At 45.8% G+C, this 27,481-nt stretch overlaps 2 protein-coding genes across 2 annotated transcripts in view; one reads left to right on the top strand and one right to left on the bottom strand.

Annotated features, from left to right (window-relative positions):
- Nucleotides 1-871: 871 nt before the first annotated feature.
- On the top strand, nt 872-13,103 carry T265_00710 (hypothetical protein; the record flags this gene model as incomplete). The annotated part of the gene is made up of 6 exons (XM_009164559.1): nt 872-1,006; nt 1,044-1,110; nt 1,154-1,212; nt 6,299-6,513; nt 7,718-7,732; nt 12,472-13,103. The coding sequence occupies 6 exons, from the start codon at nt 872-874 to the stop codon at nt 12,665-12,667; spliced, it is 687 nt and encodes a 228-aa protein (XP_009162823.1).
- An 11,047-nt stretch (nt 13,104-24,150) lies between these two features.
- T265_12615 (hypothetical protein) overlaps nt 24,151-27,481 on the bottom strand; it is a gene marked incomplete at both ends in the record, with an annotated part of 27,793 nt that continues 24,462 nt past the window's right edge. The window contains 3 exons of the mRNA XM_009164624.1: nt 24,151-24,498; nt 24,779-24,916; nt 25,978-26,385. Of these exons, the coding sequence (XP_009162888.1) occupies nt 24,151-24,498; nt 24,779-24,916; nt 25,978-26,385 (894 nt within the window). The remainder of the gene's footprint in view (nt 24,499-24,778; nt 24,917-25,977; nt 26,386-27,481) is intronic.

The raw sequence follows: 27,481 nt of genomic DNA, 5'->3' as shown, positions 1-27,481 counted from the left end.
AGATACCTCCCGGCATGCCGTTCCTTATTCGAATATCAGAAAACCCATCTATCAAACAGGTTTGCACCCTAAATTTTTTCACGCAATGTATGTTTTGCACATTTTCAGTGCTGCCAAGGCCAACACCTAACCCGGTTTATTCTCCACGGGTCTGCTACTCTCTCCTCAAACACCATCGTTAATTGAAGTTCAAATGTCTTTTTCGTACGATGGTTAGGATTCTGCAGCCTATCGCATATTATGAGCGAGGATTGCTATAGCGGCCCTCTAGAAACCAATTTGTTCCCTCCACGTCATTACTAGTGATAAGGTTGCGGTAAAGAAGCAAAACTTTTCATCGGGGGCTCTTCAACGCTATTGTTGTATAGCACCACCGGATATTATTATCCGTCAAAAGAAGCTTGTTAACTAGGGTTTTACTAGGATGCGTATTAAATATTCGTATAAGATGTGAATCTCTGCACCTCCGTTTTACCCATATTCCCCTCATTAGCATGCATTACCCCCTCATTCCTATAGTTTTATTGCCGTGCAGATATGTAAAGAGTAATCTGTGGATTAAGGACGAATGATCAGTAGCGCCTCAAACCGCTATAGTCTGAAAGGATGGCAAAGATTCACACGGATCCCAAGATTTCTCTTAGCTTAGATGGAAGCACGAGGGCTGGGAAACTGCCAGGTTGCCCACACAGGAGCAGTCAAGATGCCGAGAAGCGGTAACCACTAAGCTATATCGAGTTCCTAGGCACTCCCCATTACATCATGCACAACTCAGTTCCTTGTTTGCTTCCCTCTAACGGATGAATTTCACACAATTTCAGGCCTGTGATCTGTGATCTGATTGCACTTTGTCATCTTTTAAAGTCATCCCATGGACTTACATGCGCATCATAACGCACATATGTCCGAGGGCAGAGCCCATTCGACCACCGGGGTTGATCCACATGCGCAACACAAAATGAGTATGATCGGCAGCCATTCGATGTCTATGAATCATGGTATGAAGGTAAGCACCATATGTGTATTATTGGTACACTATTCAGATGTACTTCAACACGGATGCGCCATTCTACCTCTTGTTCGAACCCTGGTATATCGACACGCCCGGAAGTCAGTTGCATTTCACTTGTTCTTTATCGCTTTTCTACCGTAGAATTGGTTGGTGCTTTTATTGGTATCTTCATTTTGGCATCGTTTTACGAATGCTGTGCGGTAAGTCTATATTTGTTTACGGTCTGTGCTTTCAACTGGAAGTCGTCCCGTCGTTTCTGAACTTTCCTTTGGGGGTTAAATTTCCCCATCGCTTTCTGTAGAGTATCCTCTTTTGGAAGAAATAATGACATGATTGTCTCTTTTCTCAGGTGGATGACACAATCGCACAGAACAGACAGTTGCACTCTGCTAGCATTTGACTAGATATCAGCTCGTTATCGTAGTAGGAGCCTTTCGGAGATCCTGATATGACTCGCCTATTGAGGAGAGATAGCCATGACTTTATGGTTCCTTCTTCGTCCGATGTAACTTTTGACTTTCGTGCGGAGCAGGTCGTGTCACCAACACTACTGATCCAGGCTCAGTGTACCTCGAACTCGTGTAAGTGAGGTCATTACTATGACCACTACTCACCATCCTAGGAGACACTGATATATCATTACGACTAGAAATGTTCAACGGGACATCCTAGTTCATCTTACTGCGGACTGTGGTGATATGGCCCATCCATCCCACGTTGTCCTCGGACTGTATTGTTTTGAAAACAGCGTTACTCTACGTATGGGTTGTAGACTTGTCGTTGATGTGTCAACCCCCTAGAGGGTGAATTGCTGCTCTGGACTTTTGAAATAACTGGCTTCCAGGCTCTGTGTCAAACCTCTAGTGGGTGAATTGCTGCTTTGGACTTTTGAAATAACTGGCTTTCAGGCTTAAGTCCCTCCTACCGGTTTTGCATCCCGTTTCGCCCCGAAATTGCAACAATTGCTATGCGTCAGGTAGCTGAGAAGCAAAAGGCTCTCTAAATCAGCCACGTGTTTTCTTATTCACCGTTGATGTCGCTTCACCTTTTGCATTCAACAGTGCTATAATCCTACCAACGTTCAGAAAACCACCTGTGGAGTTCAGCGCTTGTTTGCGAACTGAGGTGTTTGGGACTCAAATCATTGTTTTGTTCTCCAACCAGAGACCTAGTGTAGATGCTACCTCAGAGTTCGTTTAAGCCAGAAAGTCGTTCAGCTGTAGAACCCTTTCGGTCCCTAACTACCATGCCACCCGAAGGAAACCCGAGGGTTGGGATACTGCCAGGTTGCCCAAGCTTAGACAGGGCAAGTCGAGATTCAGAGGTCGGTTTCGGACCGCGGACTTTCCGTTTAGTAAATTCGTGCTCTGCAAGTCGAATGCAGATGTCGGTTTCGGACCGTGGACTTTCCGTTTAGTAAATTCGTGCTCTGAACACCGAGCTATCTTGCCCCTCCGTTTTTTAAGTCAGTGTTCGTCATATATGGTCGATTGTAATTGCTAATCATTAAGTAGTGTATTAGGTAGGATTGTCTTTCTGACGTATCTTTTCGATTAGATCGGTATTCCGTTTGAAGAAAAGCTTGGTTGAAGTAGTTTTGTCAACATGGTTGAAAGCCAGCCATCTTACGAACATAACATCAGTGGAAATCGCCAAGAGACATTTGAGTATTTCTTAACCTCAAATTTACCGTTATTCAGGCGTTTTGAATCCATATGCGAAGTTTCTCTGCCTTAACATTCAAGTCCGGTCAGAAGACCCGCGAACTTCCCAGCAGGGTTGAAGGTTCCAAAACATTGTGATCCATTGTGCTTTCGTCCGCTTGAGCGTTTACGCCTTACTGTAGACATTTGAAAGGACGGAAGTTTTTTTTTGAAGTTGGTTGGGAATATTGCTAGATTTGATGTCGTATTCTGCTTCTAGTTAACTTTTCACGCATGAGGGACACCATGTAGTTCTGCAGTGACCTTATCATGACATGATTTGGTCAAGTTATTCCGGTATAAGTCACGGGAGTCGGTTTTTCCCTGCGTAGAAAGAACGATGTGTCGTACCCGAAATCGGGTCAATCAGTCTAGCAGATTATTCGTGTGTTACGTTTTCAGTTTTCGCAGTGGACGGAGACACTCCTTCAAATTTCGTGACCTTTAGATTTGCAACTGAATGTCAAATCTCATGGGATACTTCTCCTGGGGATAGGTCGGACAAGAATAAATGCGTAGCATGCTTCTTTCCTCTTTCGCTTCATGATCACGTGAACTTGTAAAAAGACAGTGTTATTTTTTAGGTCTCACCCAGCCTGATCCTTTTGTTACCTCTATGTATGCAGCGCAGCCATCTCTACCTCCAAAATCAGTGAGTTACGTTCCTGTCGGATTTGAGTGACCGAATAAAAGTTATGCTAATAAGTGCAGGTACCCTGTAGCTCTGAGCGTTGTTCAGTCGGTCGAATAGTTTCTCCCACTTGGTGTTACCGGGGCAGATTGCATATCCGAAAAGGACCTCGTATTTTTCTAACATCGCTTAATTTCGAAGAAATACTCGTCCCTGTCTGTGCGTTAGCAAAAATTGACCAGTCCATGGTTTAATGTGGACCGATATGGGCTCGAATGATAGTTTTTCCACCCATCGTCTAGAGCCCAGCACTATACTGCAAGCAGTCTGGACCTTATCGTGATGTCGCGGTTTATATGTTACCGTCACCCACTGGGCTGTTTGACTTCGTCACCCGGAATTTCTAATGCCAGGCTGATCACTGGATGGAGGTTTGACCACCTAAAGCTGTGAATTGTTACATGCACGGTGGCTTGTGCCCTGGCAACTGTTACTGCTGTGGTAATATGTTGGCACCCATCCACTGCCTTGCGATCAGACTTTTTTTCGGGGCAAGGCAAGGGGCTGGTCACCTTCCCGTCCAGATGTTGGTGACCTGATTTCGGGGCTGGCCACCTTCCCGTCCAGATGTTGGTGACCTGACCGCATCACAGCAAGCGTCCGGCCATGATTCCCACAACCAGAAATAATCCCGTATCACATCGGCCTTCGCATGATACCCTTAGCCGAGCCACCCTACTTGCTGCTACTGCTGGCGTCTCCCTTCTTACGCTCTCACATATTCCCTCTTCCATCCCCCAACCGAATGTGAGTTCTGACTCGTCAGCTCTGAGCACTAGGACAGGCCGGTTGGTTCGCCTCGCTTCGATTGAAATCTCCGCGTCCCTCTTCGGTTTAATCTTCATATCGCGAAGTCAGTTTTCAAACACCGAAAGCCAGTTTACCTAGCTGCCTTTATTATTCGTACTTTGATTCAAGCAATTAACAGGCTACCCTTATTCGTACGCCCAATTCCTTCCAGAATGATTTATGTGACTTTTCAGAAACAAACATTTAGGATACAGGCGCTGTATTTGAACTCTCCGCTTCCTTTTTCGCAGCCCTGGTGATGTGGAGGTCACCACGGCTGTATATGGCGGGAGTGGGTATCGTGTTGAACCATTGAGTAGAAGCGTCTTCTTGTGCTTAGACACTAGTTAATAATCGCCTGTGTGCGATTCATTCAGAGGTTCATCCGTGGAAGAAACCCGAGAAAGGGGAGTCTCTCACTTCCCGTTTATTGTATAGGCTTACGCTCCGACGGGCTGTAGGCTTTACTTAGTCAGAAACCGTTTCTATGACGCTGTAGGTGTCCTTTGACAACGGGTTAAAAGCTCATACAAGTATGGACGCTGGTGACCACTGCATTCAGGCCGATAGGCTTGGTCCCGATGATTTCTTGTGCTGAGGGCTCAACTTGGTGGTCGTCTTCGATTAGACATGAGCGCAGCGAGGGGAGATGGCGTACTGTAGTTTTCTGGACCATTGGAAATTGTCCGACCACATGGTGTCGGGAAACAAACCAGTTTCGACCCCAAATACATTTCTATGTCACCGGTGGCGAAAGTCGGTCGCTGCCCGCCACTTGTAAAATACCCGTGTGGACTCTAATCATATACTTGTATGTTGCCACTTTCCATTGGGTTTTTCAGGCCCACTTAAAACGCGTACATATCACTTGGCCATTGAGAAGCGCTCATGGCCTTTGAAGTCAAACAAATGCACCAAATCTTACTTTTCCAAACCTGATTAGGAATCCAATATTAGGCATTCACCATCCAAAGCTGTATGTGACGCCAGACCTCAGTCTGAGGTACAGGCCAGCCGGCTTCTTCCAGACAATTTTGGGGTTTCGGGGGATAGGTATTTTGTTCATAGTCACCACTCTCTTTTGAAAGGTCATATTCCTGTTCTGGCGTAGTTATTCCGGTGAGTCCACACCAAAGGAAAACACTGGACTCGAGTTTCGCTCTTATTAGTGCTCGTTAGCGGTGCATATCCAATGGCCGTGCTGGGATTTGAACCCCGGACGTCTGACATATAACCACTGCTCCACCAACGCACGTTGGACGCATCTGAATTTTCACGTCTGAACAGGCGAACGTGTTCACACCTGAGCGGTGATTGGTGTGCGCGACTAATCGAACGACGACCCAGTAACTGTCCTGGTTGTGACGATCGATTGACCCGCCAGTCAGGTAGCGCAACGCACGCCTGAAACCCCCTGGGCAACTTCTTCCAAACATTGGATCTGTGGTAGGACCGTACCTTCGCTATAGCCTCGGCGACAGATTCCTTGTGCTCGCAAACATAACCCTGTTGGGCGCATGATCCGCAGCTCGAAGTTGCTTGTTTTTTTTCTGTTCCACTCTTTTTGCGCGATTTCTGATTGGGTTTACACAGTCCATACGCAAGGGCGCGTGATCGTAATGATCTACGTCTGTCTGTACGTGAGTCCGTCTGGTCACAGGCGGAAATGATACTCACATTGCACATGATCGCCCCTTTGGCCTAGTTTTAAGATCAAGTCCAATTACTGGAAACTTTTGTGCACGATCCACTATTGATAGCTATTGAGTGTTACCAAAGCCTTTCGCACATTTCACGCAGGTTTTCTTCCGAAAACCAAGGACAGGATGTTAAACTACTCATTTGTAAACTGAGATAGTGCTAACGTGTGACTCAAACAGGTTAATCCTCAGTGTAGTGCAAAGGCAGTCTGAAGGTTCAGTTGGATCAGTGTTATCTTCTTTTTGTAACCAGGTCACTGAAGCCTAGACAGGAGCGTTTGAAAAGTCAGGAATCAGTTTGAATCATATGTACTCTTGCCAGTAGCTGACACAATGATCACTGAGTTATCGCGAGTGTGTAAACTCATCTTTCTACCGGGGCCCAACCTGTTCTGCACTACAGGCGCTTCGGGAAAAGCTGCTTCTGAAGGCTGCTTGTCGTGATCGATGCCCTACGGTGGTTGACGATAGTAATACAACTCCTCTGGCTGGCCCTTCCTGTCCGTCATGTCCTGTGTCATCGAACGATACTACCAAGGGATTAGTAGAACCAGGCAATGCTGGGGAATCTTCGCATTCTCGTCTCTTGATTACTCTTCGATTGCGTCAGTTTGACAAGTAAGTGCCGTACGCTGTATTGCACCCACCTAGCTTTTCTTTTTTGTGCTGTCATTGATTCTGGTTCACTTTTGTGGTTTGTTCTAAGCTCAGGAAACCTTTGTTGATTGTAAGATCAGTTGGAGAAAGTGATTTATGTATGTGCTTGAAATTCGTGTTCAAGGTATACCCGTATATTCTTGGTAAACTAGGCGAGAGAAAGCTGCAACATTCGAGAGCAGAAAGAGTGACATGTAGCATAGAAACCCACATTGTAGTTTCAGTTAGCAAGTAGGTATTCGGTAAGTATTCATTGGTATGACGGAATGTGCGGCAATTTGATCGACAGACTGGAACCCCTAACAAGCACTAGAATGTCATGTTTTCGTGGAAGAATATGCGTAGCTGGCAGTCGAAAGAATTCTTCGTAACTAAGTTGATAGCTTATCTCGCTTTGTATGAGACAACAAGCGGACATTTTCATTCATGAATTGTCTCATCTTTGGAGACGATTTAAAAGCGGAGTTACTTTACCATAAAGAGCAAAGTAGACTGCAGACTATCGCCGCATGTCTCATACTATACCTCAGACGCTTTAAAGACTAAGGGATGTGTCGCATCTGTGAAGCGGGTTGGCGTGGGACCACAGTCTGGTAAATCCGTGATTGATTGATGGAACCCATGATTGAGGTTCAATTTTGCCATACAGCTCGATGAAGCCCTTCCAATGGATTTTAACTAAATGCACTCCCGGATAATATGGCATGACTCACTTCTCCCACCATAACACACAGCCAGTCTATCACACTGAGGTGAACTGTGTATTGTCGGACCAAAATTTAAATACCTTCTGACCATCTACGAATGAGATAAACACTGGCAGTATGGAACGTGACAAGTTAAAGTGGAGCAGGTGATTTTGTCTTGAACACCTCAGTCCTGATGATCCTGTCTGTAAGTCTTGAGTTTCACTCTGCAGTTGCGACTGCTAACTCATCCGGAAAACCCACTGGTTTCATAGTTGCCACTGAGTTTTTTTCACCGGAAGATTCGCAATTCCTTACAGTTACTTTTAGCACCAGATTGTGATTGTCGTGGGTCTGTGTGACCTCATTCGCATCAAAAGATGGTGGCCGAGCATGATGAAGCTCCGTAGCACATAGTTTTTTAACCTTTCTCGTCTCCCACTTACTGAATTCTCGTACGATACCTTCATTTCGCGCAGGCGTCCTCCGGTCAAGTAGGCACTTGTTGTCTAGTGACCTGTTAAGACAGCTGTGCACCCGTTATTTGCACCATTTGTTATGGTTATGTTGCTAGACCGCACGATTTGGGTGAACCAGCATCGGTGAACTGACTATTGTCTGATCTCTGCTATGCTTGCGGATTTGAATGTATTATTCCTCCTAACATCACCAATTGTGTTTAGATGTATGTTTGTGTTATTTTTGCATCGGATCGTCAGTTGGCGTTTATTGTATGAATCTCGTACAAATGATTATTCCGTGTCACATACTGTTAGCCTCACCTCAACGTGGCTACCCGCAGCTCAGTCCGGAATCCTGTACTTTCTGTAGCGCTGTCTAATCTAGTTTTCACAATGTTGACGCTGACAAAAGTTTTATTCACCTCGCTGGTTACTTACCAGATCCGCTCAACTGAATAATACTTGTACCAATAACCTATTCGTATTCTCTCGGTGTCCGAATTTTGAATTTAACTCATGTCTGGTCACAATATGCTACAGAAAATTTATCGAGCCTGTGACTGTTTGGTGATGATTTTTTCCCCCTCTATCATGCCCACCATACTTATTAGTCTGTAGCACTGTTTCCGATTCGAAGGGTTTCTTTTAGTTACATACGTAATTCTCCGTTGAATCGGTGCAAACATGGTGTATGATAACCCTGACTTTGTTCATGGGATATGCACTTTACAATGGCTGCTCACTCTGATACTAATCTTATCGTAAAGACAACCTGATTTAGCGTTTGTTCAACGCCACTGACAATTTGCAATCGAATCATCTTCCGAACGCTCTTTCACCAATGGTGAATTGCAAAGATCCGGTACATGGTGCATCGTTCCGCCGTCGCATAGTATGCCCCGTAATCAAACGTATAGTTAACGGGGTTGTTCACTGTTCTTCTTGGCGAATCATCGAAAACACGTTGACATGATCAACAACACGCTCGTGGAACACTGGTTCCACACTATTTTATTCGAACAAGCCATCTTTGTGAACATAGATACATATACGACCATAACTTGTTCAAAGCGAATGCGTCGAAGCTGAAAACGAGGACTTCATTGAAATAGTACATCATATGCGCGCTTCTTACACGATAAGCTTTAGCAGCAGCTTTCAAACTATCGTCCTTCTGTTAAGACGAAGTTAGGCCACCTCCGTTTACATCACTCTGAATCTGACACAAAAACGGCCTTTTTGACGAACCGTAAACTATCGTTGTTTGATGTGTCTTCCGGTTGACAACCCTGTCGGATAACCGACCCCTGTTTCCCTCATTATCTCATACCTGGCCCGTTTCCAGCATTGTGAGCTATGGTTACTCCTGTTTTTTTTTCATTTTTCGCTAGTTTCACCCTGTTGCGTGTTCTTACATGGTATCCAGCAATAAAAACAATCTATGTGGCGACATTGACACTATCGTCGGTATGAATTCAATAACCCGATGTCACTTGTTTTTATCGTATTAAGATGACCATACAGCACGGAAGTATCATTCCACTCAAATTCCGAAATACTTGCGCTACTGCCGTCGCACATCAGTGCGACTACTTTCTTTTCACGGTGAGCGTCGATTGATCCGATTGCAGCTGCGACTCGTTTCGTCTGTGCTTTGTGTGCGTGTGTGATTGTGACAATGCAGAGCTGGACATAGCTTGACTGCATCGGTTCTCTGCATTGTACAAATACCAGGTGCTCCTTGTAAAGTGAAATATTGATTATGCTCCAGTTCGGTTGCCCCTCTGGTCCTCATAAGCTAGTGTTTCTGGCAGAACAACCACCAAAGGTATCCAGAGTGTACTGAACACCCAGAGCACTTGTAGAATGTACTACACTGTGCTATTTTTGACTTTTGCTTTATTGTGTTCTGTTGTATTGTAGTCCATCTGTCTTCAAAAGACTACCACTGTGCAATCCGAACTGTTAAACCTACAAGGGTGCTAGAGGTGATAATCGTCATACTGACTTTGTTGGATGGTGATGGTACTAGCTAATCCCGTATGTCCCTGGGAGTGAGGTGCGTCACCCTGGGACTCAACTATTTGGTTGTACCCACTGGAATTGACACCACCAGTTTGGCGTGCCCTCTCTTGCTCACCTTTCGGATTCCCTTGAGTTTACACCAGTCGGTATTCAGTTTCAGCCTAGCTCACTGTGCACAGGTTTGCAGCAGCTTAGTTCGGCGTGGCGGGATAATCTGGCGACGAATGGTAGCCCATTATAGCGGGCATGTGTACGTTCACTGAGCTGGAAAATTTGATTCCAGGCATTCCATCGCCAGCCGAGTGATACTATCAGTACGCTGTTTGAAGGTGCGTGTGTTTTGGTACTGATGCAAATTCTGGTTAGTCGATTCAACCAAAATGGCACGTTCAACAATCTGAGTGGATCAGATTTGTGGGAAGCACATCGTTATATGTAGTTAATGATGGCATATACAAACTACTGCGCTAATGGTCTGTTTAACGGAAAGCCTCTGTAGCACGTAACTTCAATGGTCAATTGGTACTTAAATGCTTTTTTCTCTTATCATTTCTCATGGTGACCTGTTCATGTTTACTCTAGAAATGTGGCATTAGTCTTGGTTACATGTCGTAACAGTAGCTTCTCAGTTCGATCCAACTGTGTCGTCACTGCTCGAGAACCAGATGCGTTTCTCAAAACCCACTAGTCGGTTGAATCTTGTGATGCACGAATCACGCACAATCCTGTTGGCCAATGTGCCAGTGAAGGTGAGGAAATTAAAGCCTTGGTGAAATGCCTGCTCAATAAAATCGATCGGTTGGCGGAGGCAGATGTCAGCCTAAAAACAAGCCTAATGCATGTTTGAAAAGAAAGATGTTTCAAACGTAGCAAGGACGGAAACCTGGAAGATTAAATATCGTCGTAATCAAAGACATGTGCCACTCGCATGTTACACCACACGTTCCCCGGCTGAATAATAGGTATTGTTATTAAAACTACTGAGCAGTCGGGATGCCAAAAATCGCTTCGAACCTTGAACCTTCCGATCAGTATAAAGGTCATATGACCTGATAAGAAAAGGCATCGAGGTTTCGAGAGAGTCCGTATCCTGATGACTGACGTGCATACCGAAATCATGTGCACACTGCGCAATCTTGTCAAAACTTTCGTGTACACTTGAGATACTGCTAAGGGATTCTCGTTCATGAGGTGATAGCCCGGAAATCAATACTGCGGAGTTGTCTATTTGTTGTCTGGGCCTTCCACTGAGACATCGCCGCTTGAAGAGTCAATCAGCACCAGCTCATCTGACTTTGCCGTTGAACAACCGACCAATCACTTACTCAGACTCTCTACAATGACTTACGAAGGTACGTAGACTAGAGTCTGGTCATATCCTTACAAATTGCGCCTCTCATCATGTTCCAGATAAAAATCAAATTTGATGATTCGCTACCCTGCTACTGCAAACTTTATTTATTTATCATTCAAACCTTAAAGTAAAAAAAACAAGTAGCATGTGGAGTGAACATAGTGTGACGATTCTGAGACACCTTTACCAATCCTATTTCGGGGCTGTCACCAACTCAGTTCCGATGCCATCGTCTTGTGTGTCTTTCAGGTTCCCTGTCGAGTCTCCACTAGATGACCAACACGATGCGCAACGAAGGGGGAACCGGTCCTGATAGGATAAATAATCTATGGATCGATGCATTATCCTATCATCTTGCCCACTGTCGGCACCGTGGCAGTAATAATTGTTCTAATCTAGGAATGTACACATTACAATTTGGCTCATGCTACACTCCTGGACCAACACTTTCAACCGAGGATTATATTTGTAATGTAAACTTGTGTTTTGCTCATGGGGCAGGATTATCTTTGCACCATTGATTGCGATATGGGCCCATCGTCGACAAGTAACTCAGCTTAATGTGGAGTTTGTGTGAGACCAATACTTCCTATTCCACGAGTTTTGCGAGTTCCTTGCATACACGTGATGAACTCACTAAGACGAAACATTGTTATTTAGGGACAGATGCGCCTCCGGTTGAATTTGAAACTGTCCGAATCTGTAGAATGGGCGAACTAGCCTGATTTGGATAACTCTTTATACGACTAATTCCCAACTACTTGTTGCATCTCTTTTCCTATGCTAGTTTGTATCCTTTGTATATTCCATTTTATGTTTTCTGGTCTTATTAGTCTCGGATCACAAGTTGGTCACACGTTTTTTTCAGTTTTCCGCAAATTGCTTTCGCTTCCAGCCCGGTCACTTCCGACATCGTAAATCTTTGTAGCTTTTCAACCGTTTTGGAGATTCAGTGTGAGTTGAGATTGGGTTGTCTGTCCACCTGGTTAGACAGACATGAAGATCAAAGCTATTGCATCAGATTGCAATCCACTTTTTGTTTGATTTTCTTCGGTAAACGTTCAGTTTCCCTCTAGGTTTGGTCAGTTAGTTGCTTAGTTGGAAGTCACTTCAGTGTAGGTTGTGCTGCATATACTGTTTATCCTGTAAGTGCGATCGGCTCTTGCATTAAGGTGCTCAATAATGGTTTTCATTTACTGGCTCTATCACGTCATTTTTTCTACGCCCCAACTGGGTCCAGTCCCGTCCATCCACATTGCACGTGACTTTGCCTAACGAGGGTGATTCGATGTCAGTATAACCGATTCGTCTAACTTGGTGCGACTTGCTCTCATGGAATCGAACTATTTTGTTTAATTCTGCTCACATCGATCATCGTTCCTCTGTCTTACAGATTGTTCGACGGACTACACATGGTACAAACACTGCTACATCTAATTCATATGTTTATAGCCTACATGCTCATGTTGGTTGTCATGACCTACAACGTCTACATGTTGGTTGCCGTTATATCTGGTTTCACTCTGGGTTACTTTGCGTTCGCTCGACAACGTCCGCTGTTACTTCGATCTCACACCTGTTGCCATTAGCGCCAAGCCTTCGCTCCGCAACTCCAGCGCAGATTCATAACAATTTAGTGTGAATTCCAATATGTGCCCCGTTTTCCCCTAGTTTTGTGATTTGTTCCGTCTCGGCAGTTTTTTTTCTTCTGAACACCCGCCCCCTGGTTACGGTCACCACTAATTTCCCTTTATTATGATTTCCATGTTATGTTCCGGGTGTGACCCATAGCGCCTTATGAATCCAGTGGGCCCACACTATCAGATCGTCCTATGATTTTCTCGTGCATGGGGATGTAGCCCCATGATTGACTTAATGCTGCTACAATCCCGATTCGTATTGTGAACCAATCCTGTCGTCCATCCATTCGTCCCTACCCAGTCAGGGACGTGAGCTTATGTTGTACACATGCAAATCGTCCGGTGATGTCAGTTGCTCCCGCTATCATATTCTTGTTTAATGCTGTTCTGTCTTGTCTGGTGTTCGATTCGGCTGAGAGCATGTGGGCGAGCGTAGGTGTGTTCCTAAAATTATCTCGTGTGCGATACAGTCTGGTCGCAATTTGTCGTTTATCTGCTTAGAGAAACACACGTTATTCTAACGGTGGAATTCTTTGACGACTCAATAGGTCCTATAATACAGGATGCCGATGACATGGATGGTACTCCGGTGGGAAACTTCTTGGCTGAACTCAGTGACGATCCAACGAAGTCCGACTATGATTTTCGAAGAATCACAGAACGCCTAACAAAATACCTCATGCGCCCTATGAGAACATAGTCAACTAGTGGTCAGTAAGAGCTCGATATAGCTCAGTGAGGCGCCAGCTAACGGACCAGAAGGTTCGTAGTTCAAACACAGCCTCATCATTACGGCCGCTCCTGTGTAGGCTTGGGCAACCTGACACTATCCCAGCCCTCGTCCCTCCTTCCGTTAGTATGGCAGCTAGGCACCGAAAGGGTGCTAAGGCTGAACGACAATTCTTTTATTTGAACTGTAGGTCTAAAACCCAATACCCAGAACCATCGACTGTATATCATTCCTTTGACCTCAGGAAGTCATTCGCCTTTCTGACGCGGGATTGAGACCCATTTAACCCCGCACTGACGATGTCACCTCGGTTGGTGATGAAACGTTTGTAAGCCAACTGCCAAGCTCGGCGAACAGACCAACAACCAAAGAATACGTTTTTCTAGTGGATCGCACGTCAAGATACACAGACTCGAAACCACTTTAGTCTCTTGTGAATTAGATTGAAATTGACTAATTCCGGTTTCCCGTGCCTTAACCTTTGTCCTAGATCCCAATCATAAACTGGATTCCATTCATGCATTCCGTTAACATATTACAGTAGCATCGTATTTTCAGAAAGGAACGCTACCGTGGCCTCTCCGAACAAGTGCACTGTTTTCGAGGACACAATCCCTTCCTTAAGGTTTTGGGCTCTGAAACGTGATTTTCATCAAATGTCACTAGCGCCCATAGGGAAGGTGGAACAACACTGCACATCATTTCGCTAAACAAAAGTTTCCCTGGAAGTGTCTACTTACAAAAACCACCCCTCGCAACGGATTATCGTATGGAGTTTTCAGGCCATTTTCACTCCAAGGTCGACAAGAGAGAAACCGCTCAGACTTCATGATCTCAAAAAACGCCAATAGCTGGGTAGGTTTGCCCAAGTGAGTTAGGGAGAGGGCATACTCAACCTTCGTAGGTTGAAGTTGCGCATCTGGACGGGCCAGTACGCCTGATGCGGTGAGCGCATGTGTGTGAAGGGGATCGAGCTGGTATATGTCAGCATAAGAAAGCCACTTCAGAATGGCAATTTCGGAAACAGGCACTCGAATATCGTCCACATTGATAATGTTTTTTTGGAATCCCCCACTGATCTCAACACAGATGCAAGTTCGGAAGCTCCTTTCACACATCGCTAATAAGGTGAGAGAGGAGAGTAGCTCCCCTAAATTTTATGGCGGTAAGTTTTTTTATGCGAATGAGGCCTTATGACGAAAAACACAGGGTTGTCATTGTCCTCTTCTGTCTAGTCGTATACTACTCATTCGCCTCCTCGGCTAATCAGCATTCCCAATTAAGATAACTTGGACCGTTCTCTACTAGTATTATTTGTCCGAAAAACCGTTGTTTGGTTTTGTCGCTGTTTTGAAGCCTTTCATTTCGGCTCACTCAACCCCTAACACGACCGCACAAGGTTTGACTTTTCGCATCCTTTGCGCACAGCGCAGGTTCATCCTAGACGTACTTGCGCAAAGGCCTACGCACAGGTACAAACCACGCCAAACATTCGGTATCCGGTGTGGATTCTTGGGCTTACGCAACTCATACTCGCACATTCATCGTTATAGACTTGGGTCGCTTCAGCTCCCCTTCAAACGCCCGTTCGATATTAATTTACCAGCCGAGAGTACGAAAAATATCGAAAAAAAAGAAAACCAAAATGCACACATGTTTCTGATACGGAACACTCAGCACCATCTCAGAACATTAGATTAAGATCGTGCCAAACTATCATCCTTTCGATTACAATGCACGTATATATTTCATCACGACGTCGAAGTCCAATTTTATATTGTGATCTAAAAACATGAATTCGAAAGTACAAAGTCAATAGGGATGAAAAATTTGGAAATCATGACATCGAAAAGACATGGGTGCGTGAGCATGACAGTCCCGGAACTGGAGTCAGGAAGTGGAGCACATGGGGCAAACGCGTGTTTCGCCAGATCGTAAACACGAAGAATGACACACATGACTGCAACGAAAGACAGTGTACGGTTGGTCTGACGAGTTTGAATCGTTTAGGTCTCCAGGGCAAGTAGGACTTATTTGCGAAGCACCTCCTGACCGAAGTTTAATCAGTGGTTGGGCACACACAGCACATGGGAAGGATGAAAGACCGTTGGATTCGACACGAATGCCCTTGGCATGACTTTGCAGCAGCCGCTGGAACAGCTTGTGTGAATCTGTGCGAAGAATGCGTTGACAACTACGTTGGAGTTCCAGTTGTAGCTGTATGAATGAAAAGTCAAAGTAGATGAATCAAAGGGTATCTGAAATCCTCTGGAGGGATACAGTTACAGTTATACCACACAAAAATGTGTCAAGAAGCATATACTGTCTTCCATCTCAACCTGTTACTTTACGTATAAAGCGGCTGCTAACTCAGCATTGTCATTTTGACTTAAGGGCATCTCTAGGGAATCGGATGCGCCTAGCTCTAGATGGTTCAGTATTTAGGACGCGAAGATACTGGCCAGAAGGTCCATGGCTCGAATATATTCTTGGCTTTTCCACTGCTCGTGGCTGGGGCTGGACAATCTAACAGCACTTAGGCTTCGGGTTTCCTCCGTTTACATATCAACTATGCACTGAAAAGGTGTCAGGACTGGACACTCATCACTTTTATTTTTCGGTTCGAAGGTAGACTAAAAGCAGCCTCTAGAGAATTAGCGAAATACGCTCATTTGCAAACAAACTTGGTTTTGAGAGAAAATTTTCCGAAGAATTTTCAGCAACCTCATGAGTAGCGTTTTACAACCTCCAGAGAAATTTACCCGAGAAAGAGGAGGACTCAATGACAAAGAGTTCGCGAATTACCACTATGCCAGAGTCTGAAGTATCCACGAGGAGGCCACACAAGAAGTAATAATACATCGAAATATTGGTAGTCCAGGTGCATTAATTAGTTGTAGATCATTCCGCGTACTGACGATACTTGCACGATTGCTGACGAGACGTCTGCAAGCAAATTGCCAATCTCGGCGAACAGGTCAACAGCCACCTGATCTACGACAAAAAAATCGTTCATCTGTTGCACGCATTCGGTGCCTAACTGCCATGCAACCCGAAGGTTGAGATACTGCCAGGTTGCCCAGGCCTAGATGCGGGATCTACGACCAAAGAACTGATGACGTCGAAAAATGAGCCAAACCGTCGGAGTCACCCCTGGAGCGCCACCGATTCTGTCGTGCTGTCCGTGATACCTTGCATCTTGAGACGGAAGCTGATTGTCGAACGCTACGAGATAGCACACACAGGGTGCACCAAGACGTACGACTTACTTCGGCAGAGGGTCTACTGGCCCGGGATGAGAAGTGAGGTGATGGATTATGTGGTGTCCTGTAAGCAGTGCCAACTGATGAAAGGGAATAAGACACGTGCAACCAGTGCCATGGAAGCCATTCCTGTCTCAGAAATCGGCGAGTTATGATCTGTTGACATCATGAGGCCCTTTCCGGTGACGACCAGCGGAAATCAATATATCGTGATAATGACAGAACACCTGTTGCGGTGGGTCGAGGCGGCAGTCGTGCCAAATCAACGGGCGACGACGATCAGCGGAGTGGTAACGCATCACATCGTGGCCAACCACGGGGTGCCAAAAATGATCCTAATGGAGCTGGGATCTTACTTTGAGAGAGAAGAGTTTAAAAGTTGCTTGCAGAAGCTGGGCATCAAACGGTTAAGGACAGCACCCCACCACCTGGAAACAAATGGCCTAACTGGAAAGGACAATGCAAATGGTAGATGAAAGACGGGTAAACCGTACAATTCTCCGACAATCGTGACATAAAGGGCTCACAAGGTGCTCTCTGGAACTTCAGGACCGTATCACCACGAATCATTACCGATACCAAAATCCATTCTGTAAAAGAGGTCAAACTATGCTAGAAGACGGACAAGCTTTGCATAACTGATCCAAGCTTGTTGGAAGTCATAAGTACTGTACACGAACCTCTGAAGGTTCGGGCTGGCGATTCCTCAGATAGGAGTCTGGAAACCATAGGTTGTTGAGACCAGGACAGTTCAGTGGTTAAGGGGCGAACTTGCTGAACGGAAGGTCAATGGTTCGAACCTAACCTCGGCATATCGACTGCTCGTGTTTGCACTAGGGTAAGCTGGTAGTATCTCAGTCCCCGTTCTTCCTTCAAGTGGCATAGGAGCTAGGCACTGAAAGTACGTTACAGCTGGATGACTATGATCATTTACTAGAGGTTGCTAATCAACAGTTTGAATAGCTTCTACTCATCCTTCATTCACACAGTCCGCCTCACGGTATCTGGTGGTGACTGATTCATCGGGCTTCTCGGAGGGAAGCAATTTATGTGACTGATGGAATGCTTTCTAGTATGAACGAATTGCTTATACACCTAGGTTTTCGTGCTTGAGCGACGACCTCGTGTAAAAATGAGAATCGGTCGTGGAATGGTAGGTCAACTGCAGACAAATGGTTTGACATTATTGTAAGGAGCGTTTGTTGGAGATCACTAACCTGCAGTTTGGTTACCTTGCACTCAGGCAGGGTTCCCACAAATCCCTACCACCTGCCCTGAAGTCGATTCGCTTTTCCAGTGATGATCTCCACGAGAAACCAATAACTTAGAGATCCTGGCCATGCATCGATTAGTTACACATTACTAAACCCCAGGAAAAATATAGCGCCCCACACCTTACACGGTAACCCGTAGGTTGAACTGACTCACAGTTCCAAACCTCAAGATAGTTGAGTAATATGAGTCAGCTAGTGTGAAAACTTCAATAAGATATGCTGTTCTTGGCGACATCCACTATTTATTTAGTCAAGTAGGATAGTTTGGACATACAGCTCTGAAATACGAGAGCATAGCTTCTTTAACCCGCTCCCATTGAACCTCCAAGCTTCCCAAGACCATGCGCTTCAAGTAACATTCTATCCAGATTAGCTCGATACTCCTGAGCTACCGAAACCTGGTGAATTTGATGAACGGAGTTGCTCTGTCTCGGCACGCGTAATGCTGATGGGCCCACACAGCTGCATGAAAAGAGTCAAGCTGCGTACTCCGGCAATCTTCAGTTGAGGCTCTCCATCAATACCTGATAGTCATATGGTCCACTTGAGTCCGCGACTGTCTTGCGGTTGGTGGACTCCAAGTTATCTGCTGTCGATGAACAGACGATGCTCAGCACACAACTAAAGCAGTCCCTCCCGATTATCCTCACAATGAGCATCGACTCCAAATCTAAAGCTTAACTGTACTTCGGTTTTTTCGAGAGACTCGCCTGGAACCCAGCTGAATCTCTCGTTTGTGATGTTCTCAGGCAACTGAATGTGCTGCACCAGGCCGCCTCATGTTTCAGTCGCTACGATATTCGAGATATCGCGATACATGTATATCTTTGTAATGTACTACTCATAAGGTTGCTGAAAATCCGTCGACAGCCCACGACCGGTTTCGCCCTTTTTGGGGCTCATCAGGTAGGCGCAGTCCCCGGGTTTCCGTCAACCTTATGTTCTACTTGAAACCAAATTGCACGAAATTAGCGAATATACACTCATTTGCAAACGGGAGATTCAGCTGGGTTCCAGGTGAGTCTCTCGAAAAAACCAAATTCGTTTGCAAGTGAGTGTATATTGGCTAATTTCGTGCAATTTGGCTTCAAGTAGAACATAAGGTTGACGGAAACCCGGGGACTGCGGCTACCTGATAAGCCCAAAAAAGGGCGAAACCGATTGTGGGCTGTCGACGGGACCTTATGATAGTACATTACAAATATTAACTGCACTTCGTTTTGGCTTAGTCATCCAACTTGGGCATTCATATCATGCACCAGGATTACCATATCACTTCTTTCTGACCGAGGCGGTCAATATAGCCCTTCCTTCTCAGTCTCGGAACTGTAGCCTGTCGGAGCATCTGCTGATACGGCCAATGAACACCGTTTACTGCATCCACCTGCACAGATGTTAATTGAGCCAGTCAACTGCACAGAACAAAGACGATTGTTTACTGAGATTTCTTTCAGCGCAACTCTCACACCATAGCTACCATGAGCCGTTGCGTCAGGAGTGAAATGTGGAATATCTGAGCTCATCCTAAGTGGCTAGAGGTGCACGACCGAAGTGAGAATTTGGTTAAGATACCCCACCTCGAGCCTTTGGCTCAAAAGTCTGACCCACAAGGCCGTGGGATGTAAGGTTTTGTTTGGGGACCCTGGCCCTAGCCTTTGATTCAAAAGTGAACGGAGAAGCAACAGCTATTAGGGTTTTCTTGGGGAGGCTTCCCTGAGCCAATTCAATAGTCTGACCTATTTGGTTGCTAGGCCTGGGCTGATGACACAGAGACCAAGGTACCGATGTCTCATCCCCAATGCGGCTCCGCACAGCAGGCGGCTTTTGAGCAGCACCAGAGTTGAAATAGCACACATTGTCGACGAGAAAATGAAGTCGACGGGGCTCAACATGACCGTCATTTTTAGCAGAGAGTCACATCACTTGTCAGATGGAAGAATTACACCCATACAAGGGAAACGAATTTTGGCCGAAGATATAACGACACGCTGTGTTGGCTGGAATTGCCATCTCTGCATGTGAAATACATAAATCAACATTTTTATGGTATTTTACAGAGTTACGAGATAAAATAGATGGACTGCATCATTCTAGCGCCTCTCAACGAAGCTGAGAGAACAGGTGCTTCTATGTTTTTGTCGCGTTTACCTTTCACTTTATCCTTACTTAATTCATTTGTTCGAATGGTAACCGGTAAACATATGAGTCTGTCCTATGATTACAATCGTAACCCAGAGACACTCAACTGGGGAGATAAATCTTGAAAAAACATGGATGATCCGATAACTTTGTGATCGAGTTTACACCAGTTTACTCCACAGTGTCGCCAGTGGGTATTGCCCTAGAATAAGACACTAGCTGGTCATCGTGTGAGCTGGTGATGAATCAGGTATAGCCTACATACGCCTCAGCATGGTCGGGGGTGTCTCAGGAAATGAGTAGTCACACCTCCTAAAACACACAAGATTTTCCCCCAGAACATTTGCCATTTGTTCACTGCTAAGAAGCTCGATTCACTGAATTCGAAGGTGTTTCCACTAGAGAGAATAGGCGAAAGCGGGTGTCGGGAGTTGTAACCTGGTCGACAGTCCACTGGTTGTCCGCCTGGGGGAGTTCAGTGAACTCCGATCCCAAGCCAAGGATGAGCAAGAGTTAGCTCCGGCTGACTGGATTGAGCTGAACTGGACCACTTCCAACAACTACTATGGGTATCCGGTTCCATCACTCAACGATTTTTTTTCTGTCGTGCAGATTACGTTTGGTTGTGCAAAATCTAGAGAAACCCCCTCAGACAACAGCCAAGCGAAACCGAGGACGTTTCTCATGACATATCCACTCGTGATATCATGAAGATGTCAAAATCAATCAATGCAAAGGATACTACGGCGTCTTCAGGAGGCAACGCAACCTATGACAGTCAGTCGCAGGGGTGATAAGTACGCGGACTGAGGTTGAGAATACAGCAAAATCTGTTTACAGCGATTGCTAGGATGTCCACACCGTGCTGAATGATCATATTCAGATAATTCTGTGGTCTACAACATTACCCACTGAGTATCACATACAGGTCCGGCCTATCAGAAAGGACAGATTCCTGAAAGCAACCAGTGAATGCCCGAAATCTACTGAGAGCCTCAACTCCGCTAGATGTTGACCAGACAGGCAACACCACCTCAATATGCAACGCTTCGCAGCCTTGTATCAAACCCAGACAGCGCGAGTCAGCGGTGGTCAAGGTCAGACAATGCCCCCGCAACATGCAGCGCGTCGCAGGCTCGTACCAAGGCCAGACCGCGTGCGTCAGCATTGGGCCAAGTTCAGACAGTGTTCCTCCAATAAATATCTTGAGACCGTTGTACTTACGCACTCGTACGCACTCACGCTCACTTGTTCGGAATATAACTGTTGTGATCCCTTCTGTGAGTCTTTTTTCCGGCATTAGACACTGGAGCGGGTCAGCAGCAGATACCACAGATTGGCGAACCAAACTCAGGCATCCTGAGATTCCATAGAGCCGGAATGAACGCCCACTACTGGTAGCACTACAGGAGGCTAGTTGACAACTCAGATCTTTACGGAATATTGGGCCATAGTTCAACGATAGTGAGAATCAAACTCCATCTGATTGCGAGACAAGAAAATCGACCCTTGAAACGCACCACATCCCACTACAGCACAATGAGACTAAAGCAAACTCCATAACAGAATCAGAACGCAACTGCGTGCGTCACCCTAGGAATCAATTAGTCTGGGTGGACGGTCAACGGTCAGTATTAAAGTAATCAATCCAACAAGCCTCAAAGGACTGTGTCAGTTAAACTACATAACGATAGGGGATGAATTTCAAACGGGCACGCATCAACGAGACGTCTGAATTTCGAAAGCTATGATGTGAAGCCATTAAATTTGCTAGAAACGACCGCATTTCGATTATGGCTTTTCCGTTTGCATCGTGACGCCTCTGGAAAGAACCACTTTCGAGCAGCATCAACAAAGAGAACAGATCAGTAGGAGAAGAAATGGAAGCTGGTTCAAGTAGAACATAAGGTTGACGGAAACTCGGGGACTGCGCCTACCTGATGAGCCCGAAACAGAAGGGGGAAAACTGTCGTGGGCTGTCGAAGGGTTTTCAGCAACCTTGTGAGTAGTTTCCTTCAGGAAGCTGGAATACTTCAGTCAGCTGGCAAACCACCCGGAACTTCGATCGGGAAACCTACCTGTAGGAGTTTTAAAGTATTAACTGTGAATGACCCAGTCAAGTAGGGATTAATCCGATTACTAATCGCCTACAGAAAGGATGATATATCGGATGATAGTATTTCCATGGGTGTGGAATTATTGCCTCCAACCCTCTAACCTCAACACAATATTCTTTTCTTTTCGGAGGTCGGAGTCTTCTTTTTTGCCCACCATCCTTAAGAAACGTGGCGAGAATTGTCAGGGAAGCGGTCTCATACATCTTGCCAGTGAGATCATTGCTTCTACAATACTCTAAAGATTTTCTGAAGTAGGAAACACCACTGAACCAAAGTGGCTTTCAATCAGGGACAAGATATTCGGTCCACATTGACTTCTGGGAGATCAGGCCACACTACAGTAGCAAGACATTGCCCCTTTTGTTGAATTTCGCTCTGCGTTCGACTATCCGCTGTGAGTCGTTATGAACTCCACAAATTACTGGTGATGTGCCAACCAAGCTTATTGTTCTTATCATGGTTTTTTACTTATCAACAAAGGACGAAGTCCGAGTGCTCCACATAGGTCAACCCATGTATCAGTTGGCACGCTATTCGATATATTGCAGTAAACTTATTTTACGGAACACTGCTCATAAGGCTACGGAAAACTCTTCGACAACTCACGACCGGTTTCGCCCTTCTTGGGGACCATCACGCAGACATAGTCCCTGATTTTCCGTCAACCTCATGTTCTACTTGAACCCAATAAAGTTACTCGACGAATCCTAATAAACGAACATAATAGACCAGGGGGTTCAGTTGGGTTTCTGTTGAATCCCATGTCAAAATCAAGTGTGGAAATGAATGCATCTAGCGAATTGCATCCAATTTTGGTTCATGTTGACGGAAACTCGGAGATTATGCCTACCTAATGACCTCGAGAACGAAACCCATCATTGACTGTCATGGGGTTTTCAGCATATAATTCGTGTCCAACTAGAAATTGTCTCATTGTATTCGTAGGTGTATCAAAGTATAGGACGGCAACTTGATTGTTCAAGGTGAAAAGCGCACGCTGAGTGACCGTGGGAAGCGCACTCAGGAGTGGGTGCTGGAGCCATCCCCACCAGTGTTGACGCTGATACTTCACTGCCGTACAACCGTCTGATTATTTTTAAAACCCGGGAGTGAAAAGAAGAAAAAGAGTGGATCAGCGGGGACCTAGAGATGGTTTATGTCGAGCATTCTGAGGTGCATACACCTCCAACCGCTCAATCAGACAATCTGGAAAGGAACCGACAACACGAACCCCACTGACATCGATTAGCCGCCATTTCTTGCAACGTTTCCATCAAAGCACAGGCGGTGTCACGGGGACACCAGGCGTACAACACCAACGACACCCAAACTCTTCGTGATCTCCTTGACGCCTTTCTGCCAAGTCATGTGCTGTCCACCTCGCGGTTTGCGCCATCCTGAAGGAGGCACGGAGAACAACACCCGTCTCGGTGGACGATGTTTCGGCATGCGTAGCACATGACTGAGCCATCGCAGTCGGTAGTACCGGATGTTCTCCCTGATTAGAGTACCTGCAGTACAACCAAATACCCGTCTTCTAATCACCTCGTTACTAACACGCTAACGCTATCCAAAACCAGTCACGGTGGTCGAAAACCTGAAGACGCCTCACATCATCTGTCCGCAGAGGCCACGTCTCGCACCCATACAACAACACAGCCCTTACTGTAGCCTGGTGCACACGACCCTTAAGATCCGGTGAGATGCCTTTTTGACGCCACAGGTGACGCAAAATAGCAAACGTGATTCCAGCTTTGGAGATTCTTGCACTGCCTTCATCAGACACACGTCCGTCAGAGCTAATACAACTACCGAGGTATGTAAAGTTTTCCACAATCTCCAGTGATTCTCCATGAATTGTAAGGGATATGTTCGCAGACAGTACATCGTGAAGCATGACTTTGCACTTTCAGGGTGCAAGGCGCATGCCTAAAGATGGTATGATGGTGGTCAGTTTATTCAACGGGGTTTGTGCTTCGCCTTGGTCTTCAAAGATGAGGGCGATGTCATCTGCGTACTCCAAATCGATAAGGCTCTCACCAGCAACAATTTGAACACCGGGATTTTGAAAACCGTCCAGTGTTCGCCTCATTATTTCATCAATGACGAAGTTGAACAAAAATGGCGAGAGTGGACATCCTTGTCGCACACCAGTTTCTGTAGGGAAGCTTTCGGAGGGTTCATCATACACTCTCACCCGCCCAGAAGTATGTGAATAGAGGGATCGGATTACGTTCAAAGGCTTCTGGAGCATACCCTGTTGAGCAAGTGCAATTAACAGCGCTGACCGGTCGACAGAATGGAAACGCACCCTTGAATTCAAAGAATACCGAGATTGTGGGTTGTCTGAACATATGGCATTGCTGTAACACCTGACGGTGTGAAGATGTGGTCGAACTGGCCCCTACCCAGTCGAAATCCCGCTTGATTCTCAAGAGTCAAGGTTTCGCGTGCCCTTGTAAGACGACGAAGAATCAGTGAGGCCAGAAGCCTTGTCACAACAGACGCCAGACTAACACTATGGTTACTACATTCACCGCGAGCCGTAGTCGGTGATCGACCCTCGCCAACGATAACTGACGGCGATGTGGTCTATTTGGGTTTGTGGCCGTTTTGTTGGTGGGCACTACATTGTCAAGCGATTTCTGCAGTTCCGATGCCACATGAGTTGTTATCTGTAAATGTCATGGTTGTACAAGGGTTGGGACACTTTCAGGACGCCCACACCTGGACAGGAGGACGATTAAGGTCCTCAACCAAGGTCTTTGGCTCAAAAGCCTAACCTCAAGGCAGCGGTGCTGGACTGGAAATGCAATTACATTGCTAGTTTTACGGAACACGTCGCCACCCATATTCCAAACCTAACCTGGAGCGCCAGGAGACTGTGCTCGTCAGACCTCTACCCAATGAACAACCTAGTATGAGACTGTGAGTGCTGCGCGGACAATGGGTCGCCGAGGCACACAAACCGCCACACTACGGTAAAGTCGTCTCTTCGTGACGGAGGTTCTGGAGAGCGAACCATATCCAAAAAACCGTTCAGCTGTAGCACCCTTTCGGTCCCTAACTGCCATTCCACCCGAGGGTTGCATGAGGGCTGGGATGGTGTCAGGTTGCCCGAGCCTAGACAGGGAAAGTCGAGAGGCAGAGGTCGGGTTCAAACCACAGACCTTCCGGTCAGTAAATTGGCGCTCTAACCACTTGGGCCATCTCGTTTCATAGCCAAAAGGTACACAAATACCACAGACTACGGGGAAGAACTCTACAGATGAGAACAATTGGCCAGTCGAATTATATGAACTTGTACTATGTTTATCTCTGAAGGATGAAAATGCATTGCTTGTCGGGAGGTTTCATGCGGCCGTGGTATGCAAACACACATACATAAACACAAACAAGTACGGCCTACAGGAGGGCGGAACAGCATTCAACTGTTAAACACACTTCCTGTCTTTCTATAAACTACTCAACAACCGAAATTCCTAGAGGAATTCTAAACTTGAGTAGCTCACCCATTATTATCTTGATAAACGAAACTAGTGGTAATTGGAAACAGGATCACTTCGGAAGGACGGAAAATCCTTCAAATGGATCTAAAAATATGAGGAAAATATGACCTTGGAAAACTCGGCATTAGCCGGCACCTAAGATGTACGAATTGTAGGGGAAAAATGATGTTAACGAACTGGGCAACCAACGCAAACAATTGGGGTTAGGCAGAGTGACATAAACCCACCCGATAATTTCGCATAAGCTTGATCAGGGAATTGCGCAACCCTGGTATGGACATGTCCGGTGAGATTTTGCGAAGTAACAAACGTGGATCGAGACCATCTGCGCTGGCGTGTTGCAGCAGTGCGCAGATGAATACGGGTTTGTCCACCGCAAACAGGACCACCTGTTGCCATAATTCGCCACTGCTTTCATCACGGTCCTCTTGTTCAGTTTCGTTCGGATCATCGTCCAACCGAACGCCATAGACTAAGTCTGACTGCTGAACACCCGTTTCGTGTTCATATCTGTACTGGGACCGAACATGATCCTCTTCACAACAGTAGGCGATTGCAGCCGCTGCCGCAGCAGACTGGCGCTCTTCAAAAGTCGGAGGAGTCCCATCCTCTCCGGTTGGAGCCAAGTTACCACCCTGTCAAGAAGGGAATCGAAACAATGAGTGTATGCAGCCTACTGTTCACCATATCGTGTGCGCCACTTGAGAAACAGTTCTGTAGATAAAGCATTTGGATTAGGAATCTGGCCTATAGGGAAAGGTACAAAATCGATTTATGCTACCGGACACGCCCTTTAGACATGGAGTAACCGAAAGTCATACTGCTGTATTACACCCAGGACACATTGCATAGTACCATAAATCCATGCCTATCAGCCATGAACAGCAACTGAAAGCCATGGTCACCATAAATTTGAATATCAAATTCAGCTCGTGAATTGCTAAAACTAATTTTAGCTCATTTCTATAAATCAAACTGATTTGCGAATTGTACACCGAAGACAATTTTTAATTTGGAACAAATAAATAAACATCACATTCGATAATGTAACCGAAGTAGGGTATGCGATCAACGGTTCGTCGTTGAAAAAAACCTACTTGTGGTGAATGAAGCGAAGGACCATTTCAGTAAATAAACTTCCTATCCAGTCTTCAGTGCTTTCCACAATGCTCTGACTGCTTCGCGCCAAACTTCAACATGATCTGTCGATGTGCAACTAAGATACGTAAGACGATGTGCGACACCTGGTGCAGTTGACTTATTGAGACGCTCTGGACCTTGAATGTAATTTCGAAAGTTTTTCGGTAAGAGCTATTCACATACACCATATCATAAAAACTAACGGAAAGAGTGGTGTGCGTCAGATGACGCAACTCGATACCAGCCCACGGTATGAGCCGTGTTTATTCGACACTTAAATTCTACACATTTATACATACCCTCAGTATAAACACCGACGGACTGACGCTAGACGTTTTGCCAATTCACAAGCTTCTTATATGAGCGACCATAATCCAGAAATCCAATCAGGCTGTTCAAAACCAAATCGTTAGACCTTTGACTGAGGTACTGTAAACGGTGCAGAAAGGATTTAGAGGAGCTGCAAATTGATCTACTAGAAGTCTATCGTGAATCTGGCCAGCTGAGAGACATTTTTAATCTGTGGTTCTTATGGCATGGACACTTGCTAAGCTACTAGTAACCTGAACGAGCACCGCAAGAACGTGCACG

The sequence above is a fragment of the Opisthorchis viverrini genome (assembly GCF_000715545.1).
Source record: "Opisthorchis viverrini unplaced genomic scaffold opera_v5_7, whole genome shotgun sequence".
Classification (NCBI taxonomy): domain Eukaryota; kingdom Metazoa; phylum Platyhelminthes; class Trematoda; order Opisthorchiida; family Opisthorchiidae; genus Opisthorchis; species Opisthorchis viverrini.
The sequence above is the reverse complement of the archived record's forward strand: the minus strand, read 5'-3'. Positions and strand labels throughout refer to the sequence as shown.